Genomic DNA, 24,535 nt, shown 5'->3' on the forward strand with positions numbered 1-24,535 from the left:
GGGGACATGACACAGGAGGGGGACAGACGCTGGGGACATGACACAGGAGGGGGACAGACGCTGGGGACATGACACAGGAGGGGGACAGACGCTGGGGACATGACACAGGAGGGAGACAGACGCTGGGGACATGACACAGGAGGGGGACAGACGCTGGGGACATGGCACAGGAGGGGGACAGACGCTGGGGACATGACACAGGAGGGGGACAGACGCTGGGGACATGACACAGGAGGGGGACAGACGCTGGGGACATGGCACAGGAGGGGGACAGACGCTGGGGACATGGCACAGGAGGGGGACAGACGCTGGGGACATGACACAGGAGGGGGACAGACGCTGGGGACATGACACAGGAGGGGGACAGACGCTGGGGACATGGCACAGGAGGGGGACAGAGGCTGGGGACATGGCACAGGAGGGGGACAGAGGCTGGGGACATGGCACAGGAGGGGGACAGAGGCTGGGGACATGACACAGGAGGGGGACAGAGGCTGGGGACATGGCACAGGAGGGGGACAGAGGCTGGGGACATGACACAGGAGGGGGACAGACGCTGGGGACATGACACAGGAGGGGGACAGACGCTGGGGACAGGCAGCCACTGTTTAATCAATAACAATTGATTAAACAGTGGCTGCATGTGATGGCACAGTGGCTGCGTGTGATGGCACAGTGGTTGCGTTTGATGGGCACAGTGGCTGCGTGTGATGGGCACAGTGGCAACAATTGATGGCACAGTGACTGCGTGTGTTGGCACAGTGGCTGCATGTGATGGCACAGTGGCTGCGTTTGATGGGCAGAGTGGCTGCGTGTTATTGGCACAGTGGCTGCGTGTGATTGGCACAGTGGCTGCGTTTGATGGGCACAGTGGCTGCATGTGATTGGCACAGTGGCTGCGTGTGATTGGCACAGTGGCTGCGCGTGTGATTGGCACAGTGGCTGCGTGTGATTGGCACAGTGGCTGCGTTTGATGGGCACAGTGGCTGCATGTGATTGGCACAGTGGCTGCATGTGATTGGCACAGTGGCTGCGTGTGATTTGCACAGTGGCTGCGTGTGATTGGCACAGTGGCTGCGTTTGATGGGAACAGTGGCTGCATGTGATTGGCACAGTGGCTGCGTGTGATTGGCACAGTGGCTGCATGTGATTGGCACAGTGGCTGCATGTGATTGGCACAGTGGCTGTCTTTGGGAACAGTGGCAACAATTGATTGCACAGTGGCTGAGTGTGATTGGCACAGTGGCTGAGTGTGATTGGCACAGTGGCTGCGTTTGATGGGAACAGTGGCTGCGTGTGATTGGCACAGTGGCTACGTGTGATTGGCACATTGGCTGCGTGTGATTGGCACAGTGTCTGCGTGTGATTGGCACAGTGGCGACAATTTATGGTGGCAAAGTGGCTGCGTGTGTTGGCACAAGTGGCTGCATGTGTTGGCACAAGTGGCTGCGTGTGATGGGCACAGTGGCTGAGTGTGATTGGCACAGTGGCTGCGTGTGATTGGCACAGTGGCTGCGTGTGATTGGCACAGTGGCGACAATTTATGGTGGCGAAGTGGCTGCGTGTGTTGGCACAAGTGGCTGCATGTGTTGGCACAAGTGGCTGCGTGTGATGGGCACAGTGACCCCTCCCGGCCCTGCCTACTGTTATCACCGCGGCGGGGAACATAACAGACAGCGTTCGTTTGAACAGCTGTTTTCCCTGCTGCGCATAGACACTCCCCCTTGGACGGATCTGTCCAATCGCGAGCAAGGGGGAGTGTCTATGTGACTCCCCCTTGCTCGCGATTGGACAGATCCGTCCAAGGGGGAGTGTCTATGCGCGGCGGGGAAAACAGCTGTTCAAGCGAACGCTGTCTGTTATGTTCCCCGCCGCGGTGATAACAGTAGGTTGCGGTTGCGGGTGGGCCGGATTAAAAGGTCCGCCGGGCCGTAGTTTGTCCAGGTCTGCTCTAGCAGGAACAGACATAGATGGATTGAAATTGGTCTGGTCCCTACTGAACTGGCTGAATTTTCACCCATCTATGACCAGCTTCGCAACCAAGGTGACGTGTTTATGAAAAGCTCAAAATTCAAATGGATATAGTTTCACATAACATGCATTTCTCAAGCAGAGATAGATAAATGTAATTTTAAGAGGATTTCAACTCTCATTCTGAATGCCCTCAGTGAAATAGACAATGCATGAAAATGATTCAAACTGCAAATTTTTTACCTAAAGCTAGCTATACAGTTTTAGCGGACTGAAGAGGAGGAAATCAATAGATTCCTCCATCCATGCTAAACAGCATAGACAGGGCAATCCCCAGGGTCTGAACCTGACTATTTGAACAGTAACTGAATCTGAAAGGAAGAAGTCACTTTTTGGCCAAGAATTTTCCACCCAGCTCAGTCGATTATTGACTTTTTGTTAAACTAGATGGTGCCAACAGGGCTCACATTTCAGAGATGTGTAAATGCACACTTAAGTGTTTCTCCCCAGCTAATGATGGGAAGAAGGTTGAGAAGTACTATTCCTGAAATACCAATTGTTCAACCTAGGTCTCTAATGAGACACTGCAGCACCCAGAGAAAGACCAGACACTTCCTGTGTGCTATAGGTTATACACCATGTCTATGGTAGCCTGTATCTGGCATGTTTAACTGCTTGCCAACCAGCCGGCTTCATTATACTGCGGCAAGGTGGCACGATCCCGCAAATTGCCATAGGTGGAACTCGCTTTTGTGGGCTCCCACTGGTGAGCAGGGGAGCCAATCAGTGGGTCCTGCAAACTCAATGTCTGCCGGCCACCGCGATCGTTCCCCACAGTGACAGAACAAGGACCTGCCTGTGTAAACAAGGGACATCTCTGTTCTGACAGGGGAGATGACACAGATCCTGTCTTTCTGCTATGCAGGAAGACGGATCTGTATGTTGTCCCAGTGAGCCCTTCCCCCATACAGTTAGATCAAACAGTGAGTTAACCCCTGATGTTTTCCCCTTCCCTGCCAGTGTCATTAGTACAATAACAGTGCAGATTTTTAGCATTGATTACTGTAATAATGTCATTGTTTCCCAAAAAAGTGTAAAAAATGTCTGTTAGGTGTCTGATCTGTCCCCCACAATGTTGCACCCCGTTAAAAATCACTGATCGCTGCTATTACTAGTTAAAAAATAAATAATTCATAAAAATGCCATATATCTATCCCCTATTTTGTAGACACGCGATAACTTTTGTGCAAACCAATCAATATTCGCTTATTGGGATATTTTTTTTACCAAAAATATGTAGCAGAATACTGAACTGATGAATAAATACATTTTTTTTAAATGTTTTATAGCAGAATGTACATTTTTTTTTTTTTTTTTTTAAAGTTGTCACTCTTTTTTATAGTTTATAATGCAAAAAATAAAAACCGCAGAGTTGATCAAATACCACCAAAAGAAAGCTCTATTTGTGGGAAAATAAGGTCATACATTTTGTTTGGGTGCAACGTTACGTCGCACGACCACGCAATTGTCTGTTAAAGCGGCGCCGTGCGGTATCGCAAAAAAATGGCCTGGTCAGGAAGTGGGTAAATCCTTCCGGGGCTGAAGTGGTTAATGTTAGTTACATGATGAATATTTCTAAGCATATACCATTATGGTGAAACAAGGTAAATAAGTAGAAAATCACAATACAAGAATACTTACAGTTTTTGCAGGTTATGAAGTCCTGAGAACATGTCAGATGACAGACATCCAATTCTGTTGTTAGATAGGTCACTGCAAAGAACCAGAAATCATTAAAGCAAATTTCACTTGTCTCATATGGCATAAATATTAGCCTAATTTATCGATTTTTCAATGTACTGTCTAGTCTAACAGTTCATCAGTAATCGTGCTAGACATGATTTGTGCAGAAGAGCATTAAACACTTTCTCCAGACAGGCTACAGCGTTTGCCCAGTTAAGATTCAGTTTTCAAATAATTCTTTACACACACACACACACACACACGCACACACACACACACACTATGGATTCTATGTAATAAGCAATATTTGCCTGTACCATGAGAGTTCAGTTCTATTAGTCATATTTCAAGATTGCTTTATGTGCATTAACTGAATGACTGAGGTAGTTCAAATATACCTGTTAACATTATTAATAAGTAACCAACACCGCCCCCCCCCCCCATTCTTTAATAATGACACCAAACTGTAATGGGTTAAATGGCCAGTTCGGCCTTTTATTAAACCAAAATGTAATTAAACTTGAATATTAATAAACACTCCTTGACGACACTATCGTCCACAACTTTGGAGTCTGTGATACCGTAAAGCTAGGTTCAGACCCCAGCTGCCATACACTGCCTTGAGGACGACAGCGATGGCCAAAAGTTTTGAGAATGACACAAATACTAATTTTCACAAAGTCTGCTGCCTCAGTTTTTTTTTAGATAAAAAATTGCATATACTCCAGAATGTTATGAAGAGTGATCAGACGAATTGCAATTAATTGCAAAGTTCCTCTTTGCCATGAAAATTAACTTAATCCCATAAAAAAAAATTCCACTGCATTTGTGAAGAAGGCTTCAGGGTGCCCAAGAAAGTCCAGCAAGCATCAGGACCGTCTCCTAAAGAGGATTCAGCTGCAGGATCGGAGGGCCACCAGTGCAGAGCTTGCTCGGGAATGGCAGCAGGCAGGTGTGAGCGCATCTGCACGCACAGTGAGGCGAAGACTTTTGGAAGATGGCCTGGTGTCAAGAAGGGCAGCAAAAAAGCCACTTCTCTCCATAAAAAACATTAGGGACAGATTGATCTTCTGCAGAAAATATGGTGAATGGACTGCTGAGGACTAGGGCAAAGTCATATTCTCCGATGAAGCCTCTTTCCGATTGTTTGGGGCATCAGGAAAAAGGCTTGTCCGGAGAAGAAAAGGTGAGCGCTACCATCAGTCCTGTGTCATGCCAACAGTAAAGCATCCTGAGACCATTCATGTGTGGGGTTGCTTTTCATCCAAGGGAGTGGGCTCAGTCACAATTTTGCCCAAAAGCACAGCAATGAATAAAGAATGGTACCAAAACACCCTCCAACAGCAACTTCTTCCAACAATCCAACAACAGTTTGGTGAAGAACAATGCATTTTCCAGCACGATGGAGCACCGTGCCATAAGGCAAAAGTGATAACTAAGTGGTTCGGGGACCAAAACGTTGACATTTTGGATCCATGGCCTGGAAACTCGCCAGATCTTAATCCCATTGAGAACTTGTGGTCAATCCTCAAGAGGCGGGTGGCAAAACAAAAATCCACTAATTCTGACAAACTTCAAGAAGTGATTATGAAAGAATGGGTTGCTATCAGTCAGGAATTGGCCCAGAAGTTGATTTAGAGCATGCCCAGTCGAATTGCAGAGGTCCTGAAAAAGAAGGGCCAACACTGCAAATACTGACTCTTTGCATAAATGTCATGTAATTGTCGATAAAAGCCTTTGAAACGTATGAAGTGCATGTAATTATATTTCACTACATCACAGAAACAACTGAAACAAAGATCTAAAAGCAGTTTAGCAGCGAACTTTGTGAAAACTAATATTTGTGTCATTTTCAAAACTTTTGGCCACAACTGTATACTAACTGACCACAGACCCCTACCACCTTAACACCCGGACCAAACAGAGGACTCCATACCTGAGATGGGTCCCACCATTTTACCAATCGACCAATGTTTTTGACCCTCGTCAAGGACCCCAACCGCTAACCCTCTCACTCAGGCAGAAACCCCAACTAAACCACGTCACCAGGGCGGGCAGGAGGGCGATTACAAATTGCAAATGAAATCCCCTTCAATCCTCCCCCTGACTACTATCTCTCCTCTCCTCCCATCACACCATCTGCTCGTCCACTCGGGTAAATGCCTTCTAAAACCACACCCCTAATCTTTAACCCACTACGGCCTGGTATACTTCCACCTTGTCATGTATGCCCTTCGCTTATACTTTGTTAAGCTTTGTGCATGTCTTTCCCAAGCACTTATGCATTCTGTTATAGAGCTTAGTTATCAACACTAGACATGTGCACACTGAAATATTTTGTTTCGGAATTTCGTTTTGGTCCAAAAAATCTATTTATTTAGTTACTCCCGAAATTCGTTTTTATTTATTTTGTTTCTTTAAAAAATGCATTCGTCCGAAAATCCAAATTAATTAAGGTTGAATCTGTCATTGAAGGCTTATGGTGTCTGTCGAATGTTCTAAGAAGATTCAATGGAGCAGCTAAACTGTACGACAACTGTACGACACCGCAATTGTACATTTCCAGTCAAATGTTCCGCCTACAAGCTATAGAAGAATTCGAATGTTGTATGACACTAGTAATAATTATATTTATTAATTATTATTACTGGTATTCAACCAACATTCAAATTCTTCTATAGCCTATGGGCTGAGAATTTGACCGTAAATGTATGATTGCAGCGTCGTACAGTTTAGCTGCTTGTCGACTCTTCTTAGAACTTTCGACAGACACCATAAGCCTTTATTGACAGATTCAACGTTTGTATGTTTTTCGCTGCTTCGTCGAATCTTCGTCGTTCATGTCGAATGGTCTACCCCAACACTGTCTCTATAAGGTCGAATCTTTCCTCTATGTAGAATAATCTTGGACTAATAGAGTTAAGGTTAGGCACATGCGACTGCAGGTTCGATAGACACAGATCGCTATTGTCAGCGTCATGTCGAATCTCCTATCTAAATCGAACTGTTGTAGCAGTGAAAACAAAAATAAAGCTTTTTTTATGTCGGATCTTTCGGGTTCTGCGCGTTCGTTTGTTAATAAATACCCGAAATTCGGACGAAAATGCATTCAGTAGAAAACTAATGCACATGTCTAATCAAGATTGCAAACCCACAGGTGAAAGCTATATCTAGTGGTTAAACTAGTAATTCAGACCATGGGTAGAATATTTAACAAGCTAGGACAGGTCAAAGCCATCAGAATAGATACTGCCAAAATATAGGAGTTAGGTGCACAGTTGGAAGCATATGAGATATTGCCAGGGGTAACCAACACCAAGGGTTAAAATTAGATAGGGAAGCAAATATATAGTCAGTACTCAAAGAAATGTTAGGGTAGGTGATACTTAGGCATGTCTGGACAAGCTAAGTTACATAGTCAGTTACAAATCTCAATCTGGGAAACAGCAAGGAGTCAGCTACATACGCTCAACAGCGTATGATGATGAGCACCTTGAATGGGGAATAGGTCATCCATTAGAGGGTGACCTGAAAGAGCACATGGTAATGGCTGCTGATGTGTGAGTGTGTTCGGCACTACTCCTCCAAATAGACAGCTTGCCTAGGCACAAAAATGCAATATGTGCAATGTATGGACAAAGTAGAGAATCTGGAAGAAGGACCCAGCAGGAGAAGCTGAAGAAAAACAAGATCCATGGAAAAAAAAACAGAAAGCACACAGAATGAAATCAGCAACAAGAAAACATAAGAAAAAACGTTAGAAGAATAAACCAAGATGATTGATCTGCTCCTCTCCACATAAAGCATGACTGTACCCCAGACAACCAACCACATTGCCGATGACCATCAAACAACCAACAAGATAAAATTGCAGATAAATATCTAACAAATAATAAAAATAGGCAGGGCCATCATTGATATTCAGTGGACACTGGGCAAAATTTTTCTTGCCCTCCTATCATACAGTTTCGCTCTCCACCTGCTTTGAGGCATACAATAAATAGCAGCTAGACTCAAAATCAGTTTACTGAATCAGATCAAGCAGCGATTGCAATTCGTTGCCAGAGGTTACAGTGTATCATTACAGCTCACTGACTGGTTGCAAGAGGTTACAGCATCCATTACGGCTAACTGATTAGTTGCTAGAGGTTACAGCACATGATTTATGCTTGTTGATTGGTTGCTAGAGATTACTGTACATAAACACTGTTCACTGATTGGTTGCTAGAGGTTACTGCACATCATAACTGCTTACTGATTGGTTGCAAGAGGTTACAGCACATCATCTCCTCACTGCCTGCACACCATGGACTGAGAAGGTGAGGGGAACCAATAATCAACAGAAAACTCCTAGGGATCCTAGGACTCCTGGGATCAGTGGCAGTGATGGGGGGGAGGGTGTGATTAATTTCCAGCATGCCCCTTTTCGTCGCCCGTGGGCAGCATTCCATATAGGTGATGGTGCATATGACCTCAGGGGGGGCATGATATACATATGAATGCTGCCAGTCCACCGCTATTTACATATGAATGCAGACGCTATTTACATATTAATGCTGGTATTTAAATGTAAACACAGAGGCCCGGATTCACAAAGCACTTGCGCCGACGTATCTCCAGATACGCCGCGTAAGTGCAAATCTAGTCGTATCGATGCGCCGGACTCAGAAACTAAGATACGCCTGGAAATAGGCTTCATCCGACCGACGTAACTTGCCTACGCCGGCGTAGAGTGGGCGCATATTTACGCTGGATGTATTTGGCGCTCCCATTGATTTTCTATTCACATTTGCAAATGAGGGAAATACGCCGATTCACGAACGTACGTCCGTCCGACGCAGTGCGCGTAAAGTCATGCGTCCGGTGTAAAGTTATGCCCCATAAAGGAGGTGTAACTCAGCATCATCCATGTAAAGGGAACACAAGCCAACGTATTTTACGTAGTACGTGAATATGACTAGGCGTAGGTTACGTACACGCCGTAGGCAGTGATCCGACGTATCTTAGGCAGTTGTTCCGACGTGATTGTGAGCAGTTGGCGATACGTATCTGTCTGGCGCTTGGCCCATCATTTGCATTGGAGCCACGCCTCATTAGCATGGCTCACTTCCACTTACGCCGACTTACGCCTTGGAAACCCAGCACAGTTTTGTGAGGAAGTGCTTTGTGAATTTCATGCTTGCCTCTCTATGCTGCGTCGGCGTAGCATAAAGAAGATACGCTACGGCGGCATAAATGTGCGCCAGTGTCTGTGAATCCGGGCCTATGTCTGCAGGTGAGTAATCCATACACAACAATAGGGCAGAGCTGGGCAGCATTAGTAACATAACTTCACACTGAGATATCAGGACACAGCATGGGACTAAAACCTCAAGGGACGGGGGAGTTTAAACTGGGATAGTTGTCAAGTATGGGCCAGCTGCTTTGGGCCCCATAATAATGACAGGGCCCAGGGCAGCTTCCCCTTTTGCCCTGCCTTAAAGACGGCCCTGAAAATAGGCAGACCCTTGTACATTAACTGAGGTCTAATCCTAAGTGGGAATGATACTGACAGTGGATATCTGCAAAAATTGAATACTCTGTCAATCTTGTGCACCGGTTGACTTCTATCTGGTAACCACACCAATTAAAGCATTAATAAAATAATGTCTGCATATGCATTGTACTGGCAGGTTAGGAAAGGGGAGCTATCACAAGTCCACCTTACAGAAAGCCTTATATGACGCTCTGTAGCATCATCCCACTCTCAGCATTTCTACACCTCCTCTTTGGGCGCGATAGATTTGGATGAAACCAGGTAACCTTCATCACTGCCTGCGTGGTCTAGTAACAATGAAACCACAGCTTGTGTTGAACTTTTTCCACACCTGATGAAGCATAATCTTGGAAACTCATTATGAAAGAGTCTCTAATGTTAGGTTATGTTGCTACAGAAAAAGTTAAAGCGGAGTTCCAACCACAATTAGCATTTTTTAAATGTATGTCCTTTCATCCTGCGTTTTTATAATATAAATCTGGTCACTTAATATTTTACAATCCGCCGCCGATCCGCATAGATATTCACAAATGATAGTTTATAAAATTATATCTACACCGTTGTCATTTTGCTTGTGGGCATTGTGAAGCCTACAGGCACTTACTTCCTGGAAGTCTTGGATGGGGAGTGATAATTGGACAGCGCACTGCATCCTGGGAAATGATGACACACATTTCCCAGGAGCATTAGAGGGAGATGATGTCAGAATCCTAGGTGGTTTCAAAGGCAGATTTCGTGGGACCGCATAGCAACAGGCATTTCCAGATGAGTAAAAAAAAAAAAAAATCTTTTTTTTTTCTTTTTTAGTCGTAAGCTACAGTTTACAGCAAAATTGTTTTTTTGATGGAACCTCCACTTTAAGCAGCTAGTCCTGCTAATCAGAATTGGTTTGGAGGTGGAAAACCCAAGCAATACATACCGTAGTTTAATTCTAGTGAATCAGGTAAATGGATCACTTCATGACTCCATAAGGTGCTCATTTTTTTTTATTTTTTTATTATAATTAGAGATGTAAATATTGTGTTTTTGGTGAAATAAGCACCGCATGAAGCTTTTTCCATTAAATTATATTAATGAATAAGCCTGAGTATAGTAAGCATATCCAAACCAAATGGCGAATTGATGTAATTATTATTTCACACCAACAGGTTCACTACAATACACTTTTCAATTTCCTAAAAGACTGCTCATGTGAAACATTTTATTTTTGTAACACAGTTTCTTCTTTATGAATTTTCATTTGCATCTGGCATTTTATTTCACAGGTATGTTAGTTAAATGAATAAAAAGCTTGCTGCTAAATCAGTAACATGATTAAATCAAAAATATACAATTTAATTTTTAATTGAATCTCTAAATGTAACATCAGATAGTGTAATTTAGATTTAACATGTAAGAATAAATTATAGAAAACAATAATTTGCACTAAAGTGAAAAACTAAGCTCAGGGATCTTAAAAAATATATATATGAGAGCAAATGTTTTGTTTAATTTGGATAAAATGCGACAGGGTTTGAGCCCCACACAATGTACACTATGGGGCAGATCCACAAAAGGATTACGCCGGCGTATCTATTGATACGCCGGTGTAATTTTAAATTTCCCGCGTTGTATCTTTGTTTTGTATCTACAAAACAAGATACGACGGCATCTGGGATCGATCCGACAGGCGTACGTCTTAGTACGCCGTCGGATCTTAGATGCAATTTTCCGTGGCCGCTAGGTGGTGTTTCCGTCGAATTCTGCGTCGAGTATGCAAATAAGCTAGTTACGGCGATCCACAAACGTTCGTCCGGCCGGCGCATTTTTTTACGCTGTTTGCATTCGGCTTTTTCCGGCGTATAGTTAAAGCTACTGTTATGAGGCGTACTCAATGTTAAGTATGGCCGTCGTTCCCGCCTCGCATTTAGAATTTTTACGGCGTTTGTGTAAGTCGTTTGCGAATAGGGATTTGCGTAGAATGAAATCACCGTCGTGAGCATTGGCTTGTTCCGGGTTAATTTTGAGCATGCACACTGGGATACCCCCACGGACGGCGCATGCGCAGTTAAAAAAAAAACGTTGTTTACGTCGGGTCACGACGTATATACATAAAACATGCCCCAATCACAGAGATTTGAATGACGCGCAATTACGCCGCCAAAGATACACTACGCCGCCGTAACTTACGGCGCGGATTCTTTGTGGATTTGAAAAAAAAAGTAAGTTACGGCGGCGTAGTGTATCTTAGATACGCTACGCCCGGTGGATAAATGCGCCATTGTACGTGGATCTGCCCCTCTATTGTCAAAAGCCTACCTGCCTTTACACGCATATTAACTTTAATGGCATTCCAGTCTTAGTCCATAGGGTTCAATATTGAGTTGGCCCACCCTTTGCAGCTATAACAGCTTCAACTCTTCTGGGAAGGCTGTTCACAAGGTTTAGGAGTGTGTCTATGGGAATGTTGGACCATTCTTCCAGAAGCGCATTTGTGAGGACAGGCACTGATGTTGGACGAGAAGGCCTGGCTTGCAGTCTCCGCGCTAATTCATTCCAAAGGTGTTCTATCAGGTTGAGGTCAGGACTCTTTGCAGGCCAGTCAAGTTCGTCCACTCCAAACTCGCTCATCCATGTTTTTATGGACCTTGCTTTGTGCACTGGATTGTGGTACGGAGTTGTTTTGGATGAGTGAGTTTGGGGTGGAGGAAGCTTGCACAGTCCTGACTTCAACCAGATAGAACACCTTTGGGATGAATTAGCGCAGAAACTGCGAGCCAGGCCTACAACACTCCAACACCAGTGCACTTCTGGAAGAATAGTCAAACATTCCCATAGACACACTCCTAAACATTGTGGACAGCTTTCCCAGGCCAACTCAATATTGAACCCTACAGACTAAGACTGGGATGCCATTAAAGTTCATGTGCGTGTAAAGTCAGTCATCCCAATACTGTTGACCATATAGTGTTTATACTACTGTTTGTGAGCACAATGGGAAGACCCTCCAGTTGTTATCATATGGCAGCCAAAGCTCTGAACTTGTTCTCCTTTCTGAAGAGCTATTCTTTATTTAATTCTTAAAGCCATCTCCTGTGAAGGAAGTGGGAGGGAAGGTTACACCAGTGGCAGCTGGTGCTCAATTTTTTTTGGGGGGGGGGGGCACAAACAAACTGAAAAAAAAACATCATTAGCAGCCACTGTGCCATCATTAGCAGCCACTGTGCCATCATTAGCAGCCACTGTACCCATCAAACACAGCCACTGTGCCCATCAAACGCAGCCACTGTGCCATCAAACACAGCCACTGTGTCATCAAACGCAGCAACTGTGCCATCAAATGCAGCCACTGTGCCCATCAATTGCCTCTACTGTGCCCCATCAGATGCTGCCAGTGTGCCCATCAATTGCCACTACTGTGCCCCATCAGATGCTTCCAGTTTGCCCATCAATTGCTGCCAGTGTGCCCCATCAGATGCCGCCAGTGTGCCCCATCAGATGCCACCAGTGTGCCCCATCAGATGCCACCAGTGTGCCCCATCAGATGCTGCCTGCACTGCCTGTCTCGGAGCGGGTCAGCAGCGATCTCCTGCACGTCCTCCGTGTCTTCTTCCATCCTCTCATAGGCATCCAATCACAGCGCCTGACGTTTCAGCCAATCAGGTGACCGGTAACAGACCCGGAAACCTGATTGGCTGAGAGGTGGATTCAGTGTTAGCAAAGCAAATTCCTTTGCTTTGCTAACACACAGCTGAGTGAACAGCGAACGCCCAGCATGGTGCCCGCTGTTCACTGTTTTGGCCGCCTATTAAAGCCTATGGCTCTAATCGGGTGCTTCCAAAAAAACACCCGCCTCTGTAATTCAGGTGCCCAACACCCGAAAATGGGTCCGGCACCTGAATAGGGAGTGTCAGCAGGGACCATAGATTCATGCAATGACAACATGAAAGGAGATTTTTCAGTTTATATTGAACTGTGAAATGTAACTACAGTGGAACCTCAGATTGCGGGTAACGCAGTTAACGAGCGTTTCACAATACGAGCACTCTATCTAAAAAATAATCCTAACTCGGTTTGCGAGTGTTGTCTCGCAAAACGAGCAGGATTCAGGCCACAGCAGTACCGCGTTTGGCCTGAGGTGGAGGGCGCCGGAGCCGAGTGGCGCTGAATGGCGCCGATTGCAGCCGATCTGCGCCATTCGGTAATGCTCGGAAAGACATGGAAATACTCTGTTTCCAAACCTTTCAGAGGTTTGCAGAGGTCAGCTGAGGTGTCCTCGGGCCTTTACAACCGTTTCTGAGGCTCTCCAGAGCATCCCCACCTCTGGCCGCATGCGGAATTGCATGCCATTGAAGTCAATGCGGAACAAATTATTTTAGTTTCCATTGACTTCAATGGGGAAACTCGCTTTGATATGCGAGTACTTTGGATTACAAGCATTCTCCTGGAATGAATTATGCTCGTAATCCGAGGTTCCACTGTATTGTGTTATTGCTATTAAAGTCCTTATGTCATAAAATGAAAGTGTATGCTGCGATCATGGCTTTCTTAAAGTTTATTCTTGGTGCTTTTAGAGGTACAGTGGGCTTTAAATGGCTCCCTGAAGGCTATAGAAGCTCTTTGAACCTATTTTTGACTTGTCTTCTTTAAGAAACGTATTTATTTCTAGGTGGACATTAATTCTATTTAACAAGAAATACAGTGGTAGCTGTCAAGAAAGCCATTTATTCATCATGTTAGCACTGACAATATGATTACATGGCGTTGTTGATAGCCAGGACTATGGAGACTACCACGTTAATGCCCCGCTTCCCGCAGCCCCTTTTACCTGGCTGCTTTTATGGAGCTATAATATTTCATATTGTTTTTCACAACCAACAGCAGGATTTTTTACAGTCCTCAGAATAATAGATAGTCTGCTAAAGATTACTGCAAACACTCAACAGACTATTTCCACATTTTCATTCAATTTCAGGTCAACAAATAATATTTTTTTATAAGGCAGCAATTGATAAAGCGTTTTATTAATACTTTAAGCCTTATTTGCCTGCTGTAAAGCGTAATTAAGTGTTCCTGTGATAAGATAGAATAAAGTTAGTCTAAAAATGTATTTTATGACTATGCTTGATGGTGAGTTTAAAAGTTACAGTGGGCTATTATTTTCATAAATATTATATAGAAAACGTATATGTAGCTAATAATGAATGTCACCAAAGTGGCAAAAAGTAGTAGAAGTATGATCTTGTTCTAAGAATAAAAATAAAAAAAAAACACATAAAAGATACATTGAAATAGGCTGATGCTTATTATTTATTTATTTTGTTATTTAATTCTATACATACATATCAACAATATTCTGATATTTTGTTATTCTGTGGGTGGGTATTAAACATAAAAGTAGCATTTAGCTCAGATTTATTTTCATGCATTGCTTCTCCCCTAAGGATGCTGTAGATTGCGCTGTTCAATATATGCAGTCGTGGATAGGTATGCATGTGTTTAAGTAGCCATTGCATACATTAAAGTGGAGTTCCACCCACATTTTTCACTCCTCACTCTGCAGCACTAATGTGCATCTTTAAAATGAATTGGCAAACTATTTTTAGTTTTTTTTTGTTCACTTACCTGATTTAAGCCTATATCTAATTCCACTTCCTCCTCTAGGACGACGTTTCTGGTTTTGCAGTGGCTCTTGGGAGATCTTGGTCAGCTTGGCATGGAGCGGCTCCAGGAAGATTTAACATTGGCGTCTATGGAAAATCTTGGTCAGCTTGGCGTGGCAAGCCGACCAAGATTTCACCGCGCTGCACATGTGCGAGATTGGCAAGTGCATGCTTCGTTTTTGCATCTAGTTTCGTTTTTGCATCTAGTTTCGTTTTTGCATGTTATCCTGCCTCTGTGCTAGACAGAGCCATAGAGAAGTGATGGTTTGGAAAATGAAACTAGAATCTGCCAGTACTGTGGTCATCAGGAAACAGACAACCAGGAAGTGTCCAGAACAGAGAAGGATTACAGCGATATCAGAGCAAAAACGAACAATGAGGACATGAAACCAGGACTGCAGTAAGGTAAAGGAAGCTATTTAGCTAAAAAAAAAAAATCCTTTAGTGACCCTTTAAGCATGGCTCCAAATGTATGGTTGAACCATTGTGATTTGTTAAGTAAGAGTACGATAAACTAGAGCTATACTTTTTTAAACAACTGCAAAAGTTTTTCATCATCTGATGCCGTGTACACACAATCATTTTCCAACTTCATCATTAAAACGACGTTGCCCACACAACATAGTTTTAAAAAAATGCTCTAGCAAAGTGCGGTGACGTACAACACGTACGACGGCACTTCAAAAGGGAAGTTCCATGCGGATGACGCCACCCTTGGGGCTGCTTTAGCTGATTCCGTGTTGTGTAAAAGACGATTTGCGCTATTCTGTCTGTTACAGCGTGATGAATGTGCTTACTCCATTACGAATGGTAGTTTTACCAGAACGAGCGCTCCCATCTCATAACTTGCTTCTGACCATGTGTGGGTTTTTAACGTCGTTTTAGCCCACACATGATCATTTTTGACAACACGAAAAACAACATCATTTAAAATGTCGTTAACCACTTAAGGACCGCCTCATGCACATTTACGTCAGCAGGATGGCACGGCTGGGCACATGCACATACAGGTATGTCCTGTGCTAGTACCCAGCCATGGGCGTGACGCGGTCCGAAGCTCCGTGACCCGGACCAGCGGGACCCGCGGACCCGATCGCCAATGGAGTCCTGCGATCGGTCCCCGGAGCTGAAGAACGGAGAGCCGTGTGTAAACACAGCTTCCCCCTTCTTCACTGTGGCGGCGGCATCGATCGTGTGATCCCTTTTATAGGGATACACAATCGATGACGTCACACCTACAGCCACACCCCCCTACAGTGGTAAACACGCATGAGGTCACACATAACCCCATCAGTGCCCCCTGTGGTTAACTCCCAAACTGCAACTGGCATTTTCACAGTAAACAATGCATTTTAAATGCATTTTTTGCTGTGAAAATGACAATGGTCCCAAAAATGTGTAAAAATTGTCCGAAGTGTCCGCCATAATGTCGCAGTCATGAAAAAAAATCGCTGATTGCTGCCATTAGTAGTAAAAAAAAAAATAATAAAAAAAAACCTATCCCCTATTTTGTAAACGCTATAAATTTTGCGCAAACCAACCGATAAACGTTTATTGCGGTTTTTTTTACCAAAAATAGGTAGAAGAATACGTATCGACCTAAACTGAGGAATTTTTTTTTATATATATATATATATATTTTTGGGGGATATTTATTATAGCAAAAAGTAAAAAATATTGCATTTTTTTTTCAAAATTGTCGCTCAATTTTTGTTTATAGCGCAAAAAATAAAAACCGCAGAGGTGATCAAATACCACCAAATTAAAGCTCTATTTGTGGGGAACAAAGGACACCAATTTTGTTTGGGAGCCACGTCGCACGACCGCGCAATTGTCTGTTAAAGCGACGCAGTGCCGAATTGCAAAACCTGGCCGGGTCCTTAAGCTGCATTAAAAAATGCAGCATGTTCGAATTTTTTTTTTTTTTGTCGTTTTTCAGAAGCCGAAAAAAGAAGTGAAGCCCACACACGATCATTTTAAATGACATTTTTTAAAAACAACGTTTTTTTAATGCCAAAAAATGATCGTGTGTACGCGGCATGAGAATTCCAACAGCCTATAATTCCTCATCCTCTCCTTGTTAGAGCATTACTTGTCCCATTCATTAAATGTTACCGAGGGTAGAAAGAGAAAAGAAAATTTGCTACAGTGGACAAGAATAATGAATTAAATAGTAACTATTTTCTTTTATTTATTAAATTACCGATGTTATTATTGCTGTTATTATACAGGATTTTTATAGCACCAAGAGTTTGTGCAGAGCTTTACAATATAAAGGGAGATAGTAAAATTACAATACAGTTCGATATAGAAAGAATAGGAGCTCATGGAGCTTACAATCTAAAGCGAGGGGGAGTTGGCACAAACTGTATTAGCTGCAGGGGATCATCTGATGGTGGTGATCGAAGTACAGTTATGTAGGTGGAGATGAGGTAGGCTTCCCTAAATAAATGGGTTTTTAAGGATCGCATAGAGGCGGACAGGGTGGGAGCTAATCAGACATACTGGGGTAGGGAGTTCCAGCAGAATATATGCTAGAATCTAAATGATGTTTTTGATGGCACAAAAGTAATAATCAAAATCCATTGTAAGGTTAATGTTACACTATATCTATGAATATATTCTATCTGGGCCTCTATTTGCAAAAAATATATTTTATGTGATACGTATTTTTAATGCATACTTTGGGCTAGATTCAGGTAGCCCTGCGTAACATTGTGCTGGCGCAACATATCTCCGATACGTTACGCCGCCGTAAATTAGGGCGCAAGTTCCGTATTCATAAAGAACTTGCGCCCTAAGTTACGGCGGCGTAACGTATGTGGGCCGGCGTAAGCCTGCCTAATTCAAATGGGGATGATGTGGGCGTGTTTTATTTAAATTATTGTTGACCCCGCGTATTTTACGTTTTTTACGAATGGCGCATGCGCCGTTCGTGAAAGAATCCCAGTGCGCATGCTCGAAATTTTGCCGCAAATCGTCATTGCATTTGACGTGAACAGCCCTATTTCGCGGACGACTTACGCAAACGACGTGAAAAATTCTAAATTCAACGCGGGAACGATGTCCATACTTAACATTGCGTACACCTCATAGAAGCAGGAGCAACTTTACGCCGGAAAAAGCCTTACGCAAACGACATAAATAATTCCGCCGGGCGCATGTACGTTTGTGAATCGGCGTATCTAGGTCATTTGCATATTCTACGCCGAAAATGACGGAAGTGCCACCTAGCGGCCAGCGTAAATATGCACCCTAAGCTATGACGGTGTAAGAGACTTACGCCAGTCGGATCTTAGGCTAATTTCGGCGTATATTGCTTTCTGAATACAGAAAGAAGATACGCCGGCGCAGCTTTGAATTTACGCGGCTCATCTATAGATACGCCGGCGTAAATTCTTGCTGAATCTAGCCCTTTGTCTTTTTAGAGAGACTGCACCTATTGATCTACTCCTGAAGAAGCGAGCAGTGGCTCACGAAATGTGTTGTGTTATAGATGCTAGTACAACGCTAGTATTGTATACAATAACATGTGCATGTTTTCAAGCAACTTGCCATCATGATAAACAGCTTGGCTTTTATGTCTATGTATATACTCAGGTTTTTATAAACAATGTTACTATGTTTTACTCTACTTTGTTGGCTCCCATGTGTGTCTCATTTAAAGTCCCATGGCCTACAGGCTTCATTCATGTAGGAGAGAAGGCTGGTTTGCTGTGTAGACTCAGCATAGCAATTAAAAGACTGTACTATGGTTATGACAAGAAAAAGGCATTCCTTTTGAAAACCAGATGGTTGGAAACCATAAAAACAGCACACTTCTAAAAACGACTCCAAATGAGGTTGTGCATGCACAACTATTTATTATGGGAAGATCTGAAAATTTGAATATTAGCAACCCTCCCAGCTTGAGGAACGGGAACAAAATTGGTGAAAGGATATATTCAAAGATCTAAACAACTCTAACTATTTGAAAGATTTCATTTAGAGCAGAGTTCTAGTTTATATGTCCCAGCATGAAAAACGGAACACAGGCTATTAAACTTTAAATGCTCAAGCTTTTTTAAACATTTTTACCAATCTGGACTGGAATGTCTTCAATAAATGTTTTGTTAATGACACTATAAATCAACTTAAATGCAATATCATTGCATGATTTGTGCCACAGCTGTCTGCTACTTCAACAGAGGATAACTGGGTTATGGGCTAGGGAAAAGTAAATTGTGATACCTATACATCACTGCAGATACTTGTTACGCCTACAGTGTTTCCGAAACAAGAACAAAATGTGCTCTCCAAACAATTAAACACGAATGACTGTTCAGTCTACTGTTTAATGATTTGAAAACATATAAACAGCTTGATTTCATGTAAGTTGTGAATATACAATCACAATAATCTCTACAAATATATAGTTATGCTCGTTGATTTTCAGATTGCTCTCTTGATGACATTATAGATGTGGAGCCAAAAATGCTCAGCTTCGGTAAATCCAATTTGGTTCTTAGCATCTGAATAATTTTTATTTTATTAAAACATATTTTTTCTTTTTTGGCCTGTAGCATAGTGATAAAACATAGGGTTCTTTAATAAAGAGGTGCTAAAACAATGTGCAAAATGAACCATTGGGACGCATTCATTTTGACATTTATACACGCTGCAAATTCCAGTGGCAAGGATCTGTGAATCGTCTGGCTAGAATTGACATATATGCAAAAAGATGTAGCTGCTGAGCCCATGTAATTCAATGATAGGTTGTTGGTGGCTACAGCTAATCATCACTGTTTGCTCAGCCAGCAATGATCATGGCTATGTGCAATAAAGGAAAAAACTGCGCTAAACCCACGTGTAAAAAATAATAAAAAATAAGTAAACTGAAAAACCTGCCAGCACTCCAACAAACAAAGTATATCAAGAATAAAGAACAAATAGTGCAGCGCTAAATCGAAATGACACAATGAATAAAGTGACATATAAAACAAATGACTAAGTGAAATAATCACAATAGAATGCAGGGATGGGAAAGTCCATAAATGTGTGTTGATCACGTATTATGGAAAAACTCCTTCCAATTGGCAACACTGGATGTTGAATAACCGATGGCCAAACGGAATCGCAGTTACTTCACACAAAGGGAAGATAAAATACTCTTACCCTGTGCTGTGGACTCATCTGTTTATAAAACAGTGGGTCTGATGCGCTTATGGTCCTCAAGGACCCGAGACAATATGGTAAGGTCTCCCAGGTAAGTGGTGCAATATTGATGGCTCCTGTAGGATGGATCTCAAGGGCTTAAGCGGCAGATCGATGAACGTGCTACTGCAGGCTGGATGAGGACCAGTTCACATGAACTCCTCTGCTGTTACTTCCAGCAATGTCTTCTCTTCTCTGCAGGGAAGAGAAGACATTGCTGGAAGTATCCGCATTGCAGGAAGTAACTTCCCTGCAGGGAAGAGAAGACATTGCTGGAAGTAACAGCATTGCGGGAAGTAACAGCCTTGCGGGAAGTAACTGCCTTGCAGGGAAGAGAAGACATTGCTGGAAGTAACAGCAGAGGAGTTCATGTGAATTGGTCCTCATCCAGCCTGCAGTAGCACGTTCATCGATCTGCCGCTTCAGCCCTTGAGATCCATCCTACAGGAGCCATAAGATTGCACCACTTACCTGGGAGACCTTACCATATCGTCTCGGGTCCTTGAGGACCATAAGCGCATCAGACCCACTGTTTTATAAACAGATGAGTCTACAGCACAGGGTAAGAGTATTTTATCTTCCCTTTGTGCGAAGTAACTGTGATTTCCTTTGGCCATCGGTTATTCAAAATCCAGTGTTGCCAATTGGAAGGAGTTTTTCCATAATACCATACGTGATCAACACACATTCATGGACTTTCCCATCACTGCATTCTATTGTGATTATTTCACTTAGTCATTCGTTTTAAATGATCATGGCTAGATGCACTTTTGCCAGTGGAGTTTGCAGCACATGTAAATGCTAATGCAACGGAGCTGTCCATGCCCTGCTGTCCTTGGGCTGCGACTCTGTTCCCTCTGCCGCTAGGGAACCTGAGTCATGCAGTATACGCCTTCCATAGTGCCTCTGCTCCTAGTACTCTCTAGCCCAATCTGCCTTCCAGCTTCAATCAATCCACAATCAGTTAAGCTTAAATGACAGTACTTTCAGTGGCCTATGCCCATTTGTTGGATCTGTTTCCCTGGGTGTGTGACATACTGCTGTGTTACTAAACTTCTGGACTTTGACCTCTGCCTGTTTCCTGAATTACACTCTTTGCCTGAGGATTCTTTACTACTAGCCTGCCAGCCTGTGTATGACCCTGCCCGTGCCCGGCCTCACTTTTAGATTCTCACTCTGTACCTTACTGCCGAGACTCATTGCTGACCCGGCCTGGCTGACTAAGCACCTCAACCTCCAGCCAAAGGTCTACTCTGGACTAAATCTTCCAACAGGTATCTTACAGGCATAGGCGTGTGAAAGGAGTGTACCTGGGCACACCCTAATCACCCTGTGCGCCAGAGCCAATAAGACCCATGTCCTAGTAATTCAAAAGGGGGGCCCAGACACCTGATGAGCAGGAGGACCGGCTATATTGCCTTATTGCAGATACCGATCCTCTTGTTTCTCCCCCTGCAGCGCATTTCCGGCTCCTCCTCCTCTCCCTCCCTCCCTCCGGCTGCGCTGCGGGGGGATCAGTTCTAGTATCTGCGCCTCCATTCTGTCCTCAATCTCTTTCTCTGTCTTAAATTTTGATCATCAGAGGTCTGTGTAGAACCCTGATATTTCACCAAAACCCTCCAAAAGGGCAGTTAAAAAAATAAATCAATAAATAAAAATGTAAAAAAATAAATAAAATAAAATATATATGTTTTTCAAAATGAAGGACTCACCCTGGCTGTGAAGCATAGCATTGTGTCCGTGACGTGTATACTCCTAGCCGCTGCCTCTGTTTCTCTGTGTTTGAGCTTTGGGGTGCACACCCTAATGCAATAGGCTGTGCATACCTATGCTTACAGGAGCTTTATAAGAGAGGCTGGGTAATTGATAGATTACAGAAGATAGCTAGGAAGGAAGATATTATTCTGTTCATAAAGCAAAACAGATGGGATATCATTGCAACCTCCCCTAAAATAAACAACCCCAAATGCCCAGTGCTCAGGCTAAAGGGTCTTTGATAATCTTCAATAATGCACAGTCCACAAAAAAAAACGAATACGTTTTGGCCCTTGCAGCTGAAACGCATTGGTTATTTATTTACCTGTATCTCATTATAATTAATAAAGAATGACCGCATATGCTGACCGTACTGTGGTACCGGATTTTATCTTGGACTTTGTATTATTCTGTGCAGCTCACAGGAAGTGACAAGGACACCAAATGTCTGAAAAGATCAGTGGGTAGTTTATGCATTTGCGGCAAATGTTCTTAGTTTGAAAAAAAAAAAGAAAACAAATGTAGATACCAATTCAAAATACTGTACGCTGCAATATATTTTTGTTCTAGGGTTTAGTTAACCTTTAAGTCCCAAAAGGCCACCAAGAGGTAATGGGAAGGGGTTTAAGTGGAGATAAATTATAAAGTGAACCTGAATACTTACATATTCTTATAGAGGAAGTAAACCCTCTGAAGCATATCTTAAAAAAAAAAAAACCCTGCAAGAGAAAGGCATAATGATCTAGTATGCATATTAGCTCATTATGAATTACTTACCTGAGATCGAAGTCCCCGAAGCGACTCTCGTTCCTCACCTCCGCCCGCCGCCATTGATACCCAAGTTACTTCGCGGCTCCGGCGCTGTGATTGGCCGGAGCCGCGATGACGTCACTCCCGTGCATGTGCGCAGGAGCTTTTGATGTGAAAATACCGAGATTTTAGCTGCCCCACCTCTGCACTGCCTCCTGGCGTGGTGGCCATCTGTTAGCCCGGGAGCCCCATAATCTTCTATTGCCCGGGGGCCCCATGAGTTGTCAGTCCGCCCCTGCTCACCTGTATCACAAAGCGGGGATTTACAACTGCTTTAACATATTAAAGCTTACATGAGATTGTACTGATCTGGTTACCATATACTGTACTTTAAAAGTAAAATGAAGGTAAAATAAAGAATGATATGTTGAAAAGTATCAGCAGTGTTTTTGTATATCATTTTTAGCCTTTGAACATGGTTTTAATCAATCAACATGGCAATACCAATGGCATGTATAATTACAGTGAAAAGTATTGTCATTAGGGAATAATAAAACATTTCCATTTAGTGTTTTACATCCTGAAAGGAGATGAAATCATTGTAGTACATCTACACACATCTAAAAATCACTGTAATGGTTTATACCCAGTGCCAGGATCCAATGTTATTGCTTGGTGACATATTGCCGTTCCCTGTGGTAAAATGTCGATGTGAACACAATTTACAAAGTAATTCAAACAGAATTAATACTTACAGACGCCTCAGTTCAGAAAGTCCATAAAAGGCCCCCGGCTCGATGGTGCTAATCAAGTTATTCCTCAGATCTCTGGAGACAGAAATGTAGACACAGCAATTAATTATCAGGCATACGGCCGATTGTAAATGAACAACAAGCAAAGCATCAATTGACATTCACTTCAGTTTACCATTGAATATGAAATGCAGAATAAATAACAATAAAGATTCAGAATTGATGTGACAGTCACACCGTTCCACCAATCCTAGCCGGGCCTTTTCAGATGGCTGCTTTCTGGTACCTAAAGCAGTGGCCATGTTGAGATGTGACAAAAATCATTCTTGACAATGCAGCAGGTTATTTCAAGGTTAGCAAAAGGGGAAACCAAACTACGGAACATAGAATGTTTCCTTGTGTCTTGCTGTTAGTTAACAATGACTTGTAAATGAATAAAGCACTAAATCATACCCTTTCTCAATTGCATGGTGTCCAAAAGAATAGTCAAATATTGGCAGCCATATTGGATTCCCCACCAATGAAGCTGGTTATATCTATCCAGCAAAAATGCAAGCAGTCTATAAAGAGACCCTGTCACTTGATTAAAGACGCATAAGTAAGCACATACCTGTGAGCAATAAATAGAATACTTGCCTCTCTTGCTGCCTACATGCCTGAACGCTGTTTCAATCTGAGGAATTGGTCTCTTGAAGTCCACAGGGAAACTAGCAATGGTGAGGGACTTATTTTGTTTCTTCATGTGCTTATTCATAAGTGTTTATCACAGGGTTTCTCAACCATGGTTCCTCCAGAGGTTGATAAAGTTCCCATTGACACCACTGTTTTTTTTTTTTGTTGCCTGCGATTTGGGGTTAATGGGAGTGCCCAGCGCAGCAATCATTGTGAATTGGCAAGCTCCGATCTTCCTGTGAGGCCCCGTACACACGACCGAGTTTCTCGGCAGAATTCAGCCAGAAACTCGATCGGAGCTGGATTCTGCCGAGAAACTCGGTCGTGTGTACACTTTTCGCTGAGGAAGCTGACGAGGAACTCGTCGGGCCAAATAGAGAACATGTTCTCTATTTCCTCATTGTTCATTGTTAGTACGCAAAAGCATCGGTTAAAAACTCGACGAGAAACTCGATGTGTTTGGCCCGTCGAGTTCCTCGGACGTGTGTACAGGGCCTCATAGCAACTCACATAGAGCTGAG

At 43.2% G+C, this 24,535-nt stretch overlaps 1 protein-coding gene across 2 annotated transcripts in view; it reads right to left on the reverse strand.

Moving 5' to 3' along the window:
* ADGRA1 (adhesion G protein-coupled receptor A1) overlaps positions 1-24,535 on the reverse strand; it is an 893,528-nt gene that overhangs the window by 742,760 nt on the left and 126,233 nt on the right. For both annotated transcript variants that reach the window (XM_040361825.1, XM_040361824.1), the window contains exons 3-4: positions 23,346-23,417; positions 3,673-3,744 (exon numbers count right to left, since the gene is read on the reverse strand). In XM_040361825.1, coding sequence (XP_040217759.1) covers positions 3,673-3,744; positions 23,346-23,417 — 144 coding nt within the window. The remainder of the gene's footprint in view (positions 1-3,672; positions 3,745-23,345; positions 23,418-24,535) is intronic.

Source organism: Rana temporaria, chromosome 8 (assembly GCF_905171775.1).
Source record: "Rana temporaria chromosome 8, aRanTem1.1, whole genome shotgun sequence".
Taxonomy (NCBI): Eukaryota; Metazoa; Chordata; class Amphibia; order Anura; family Ranidae; genus Rana; species Rana temporaria.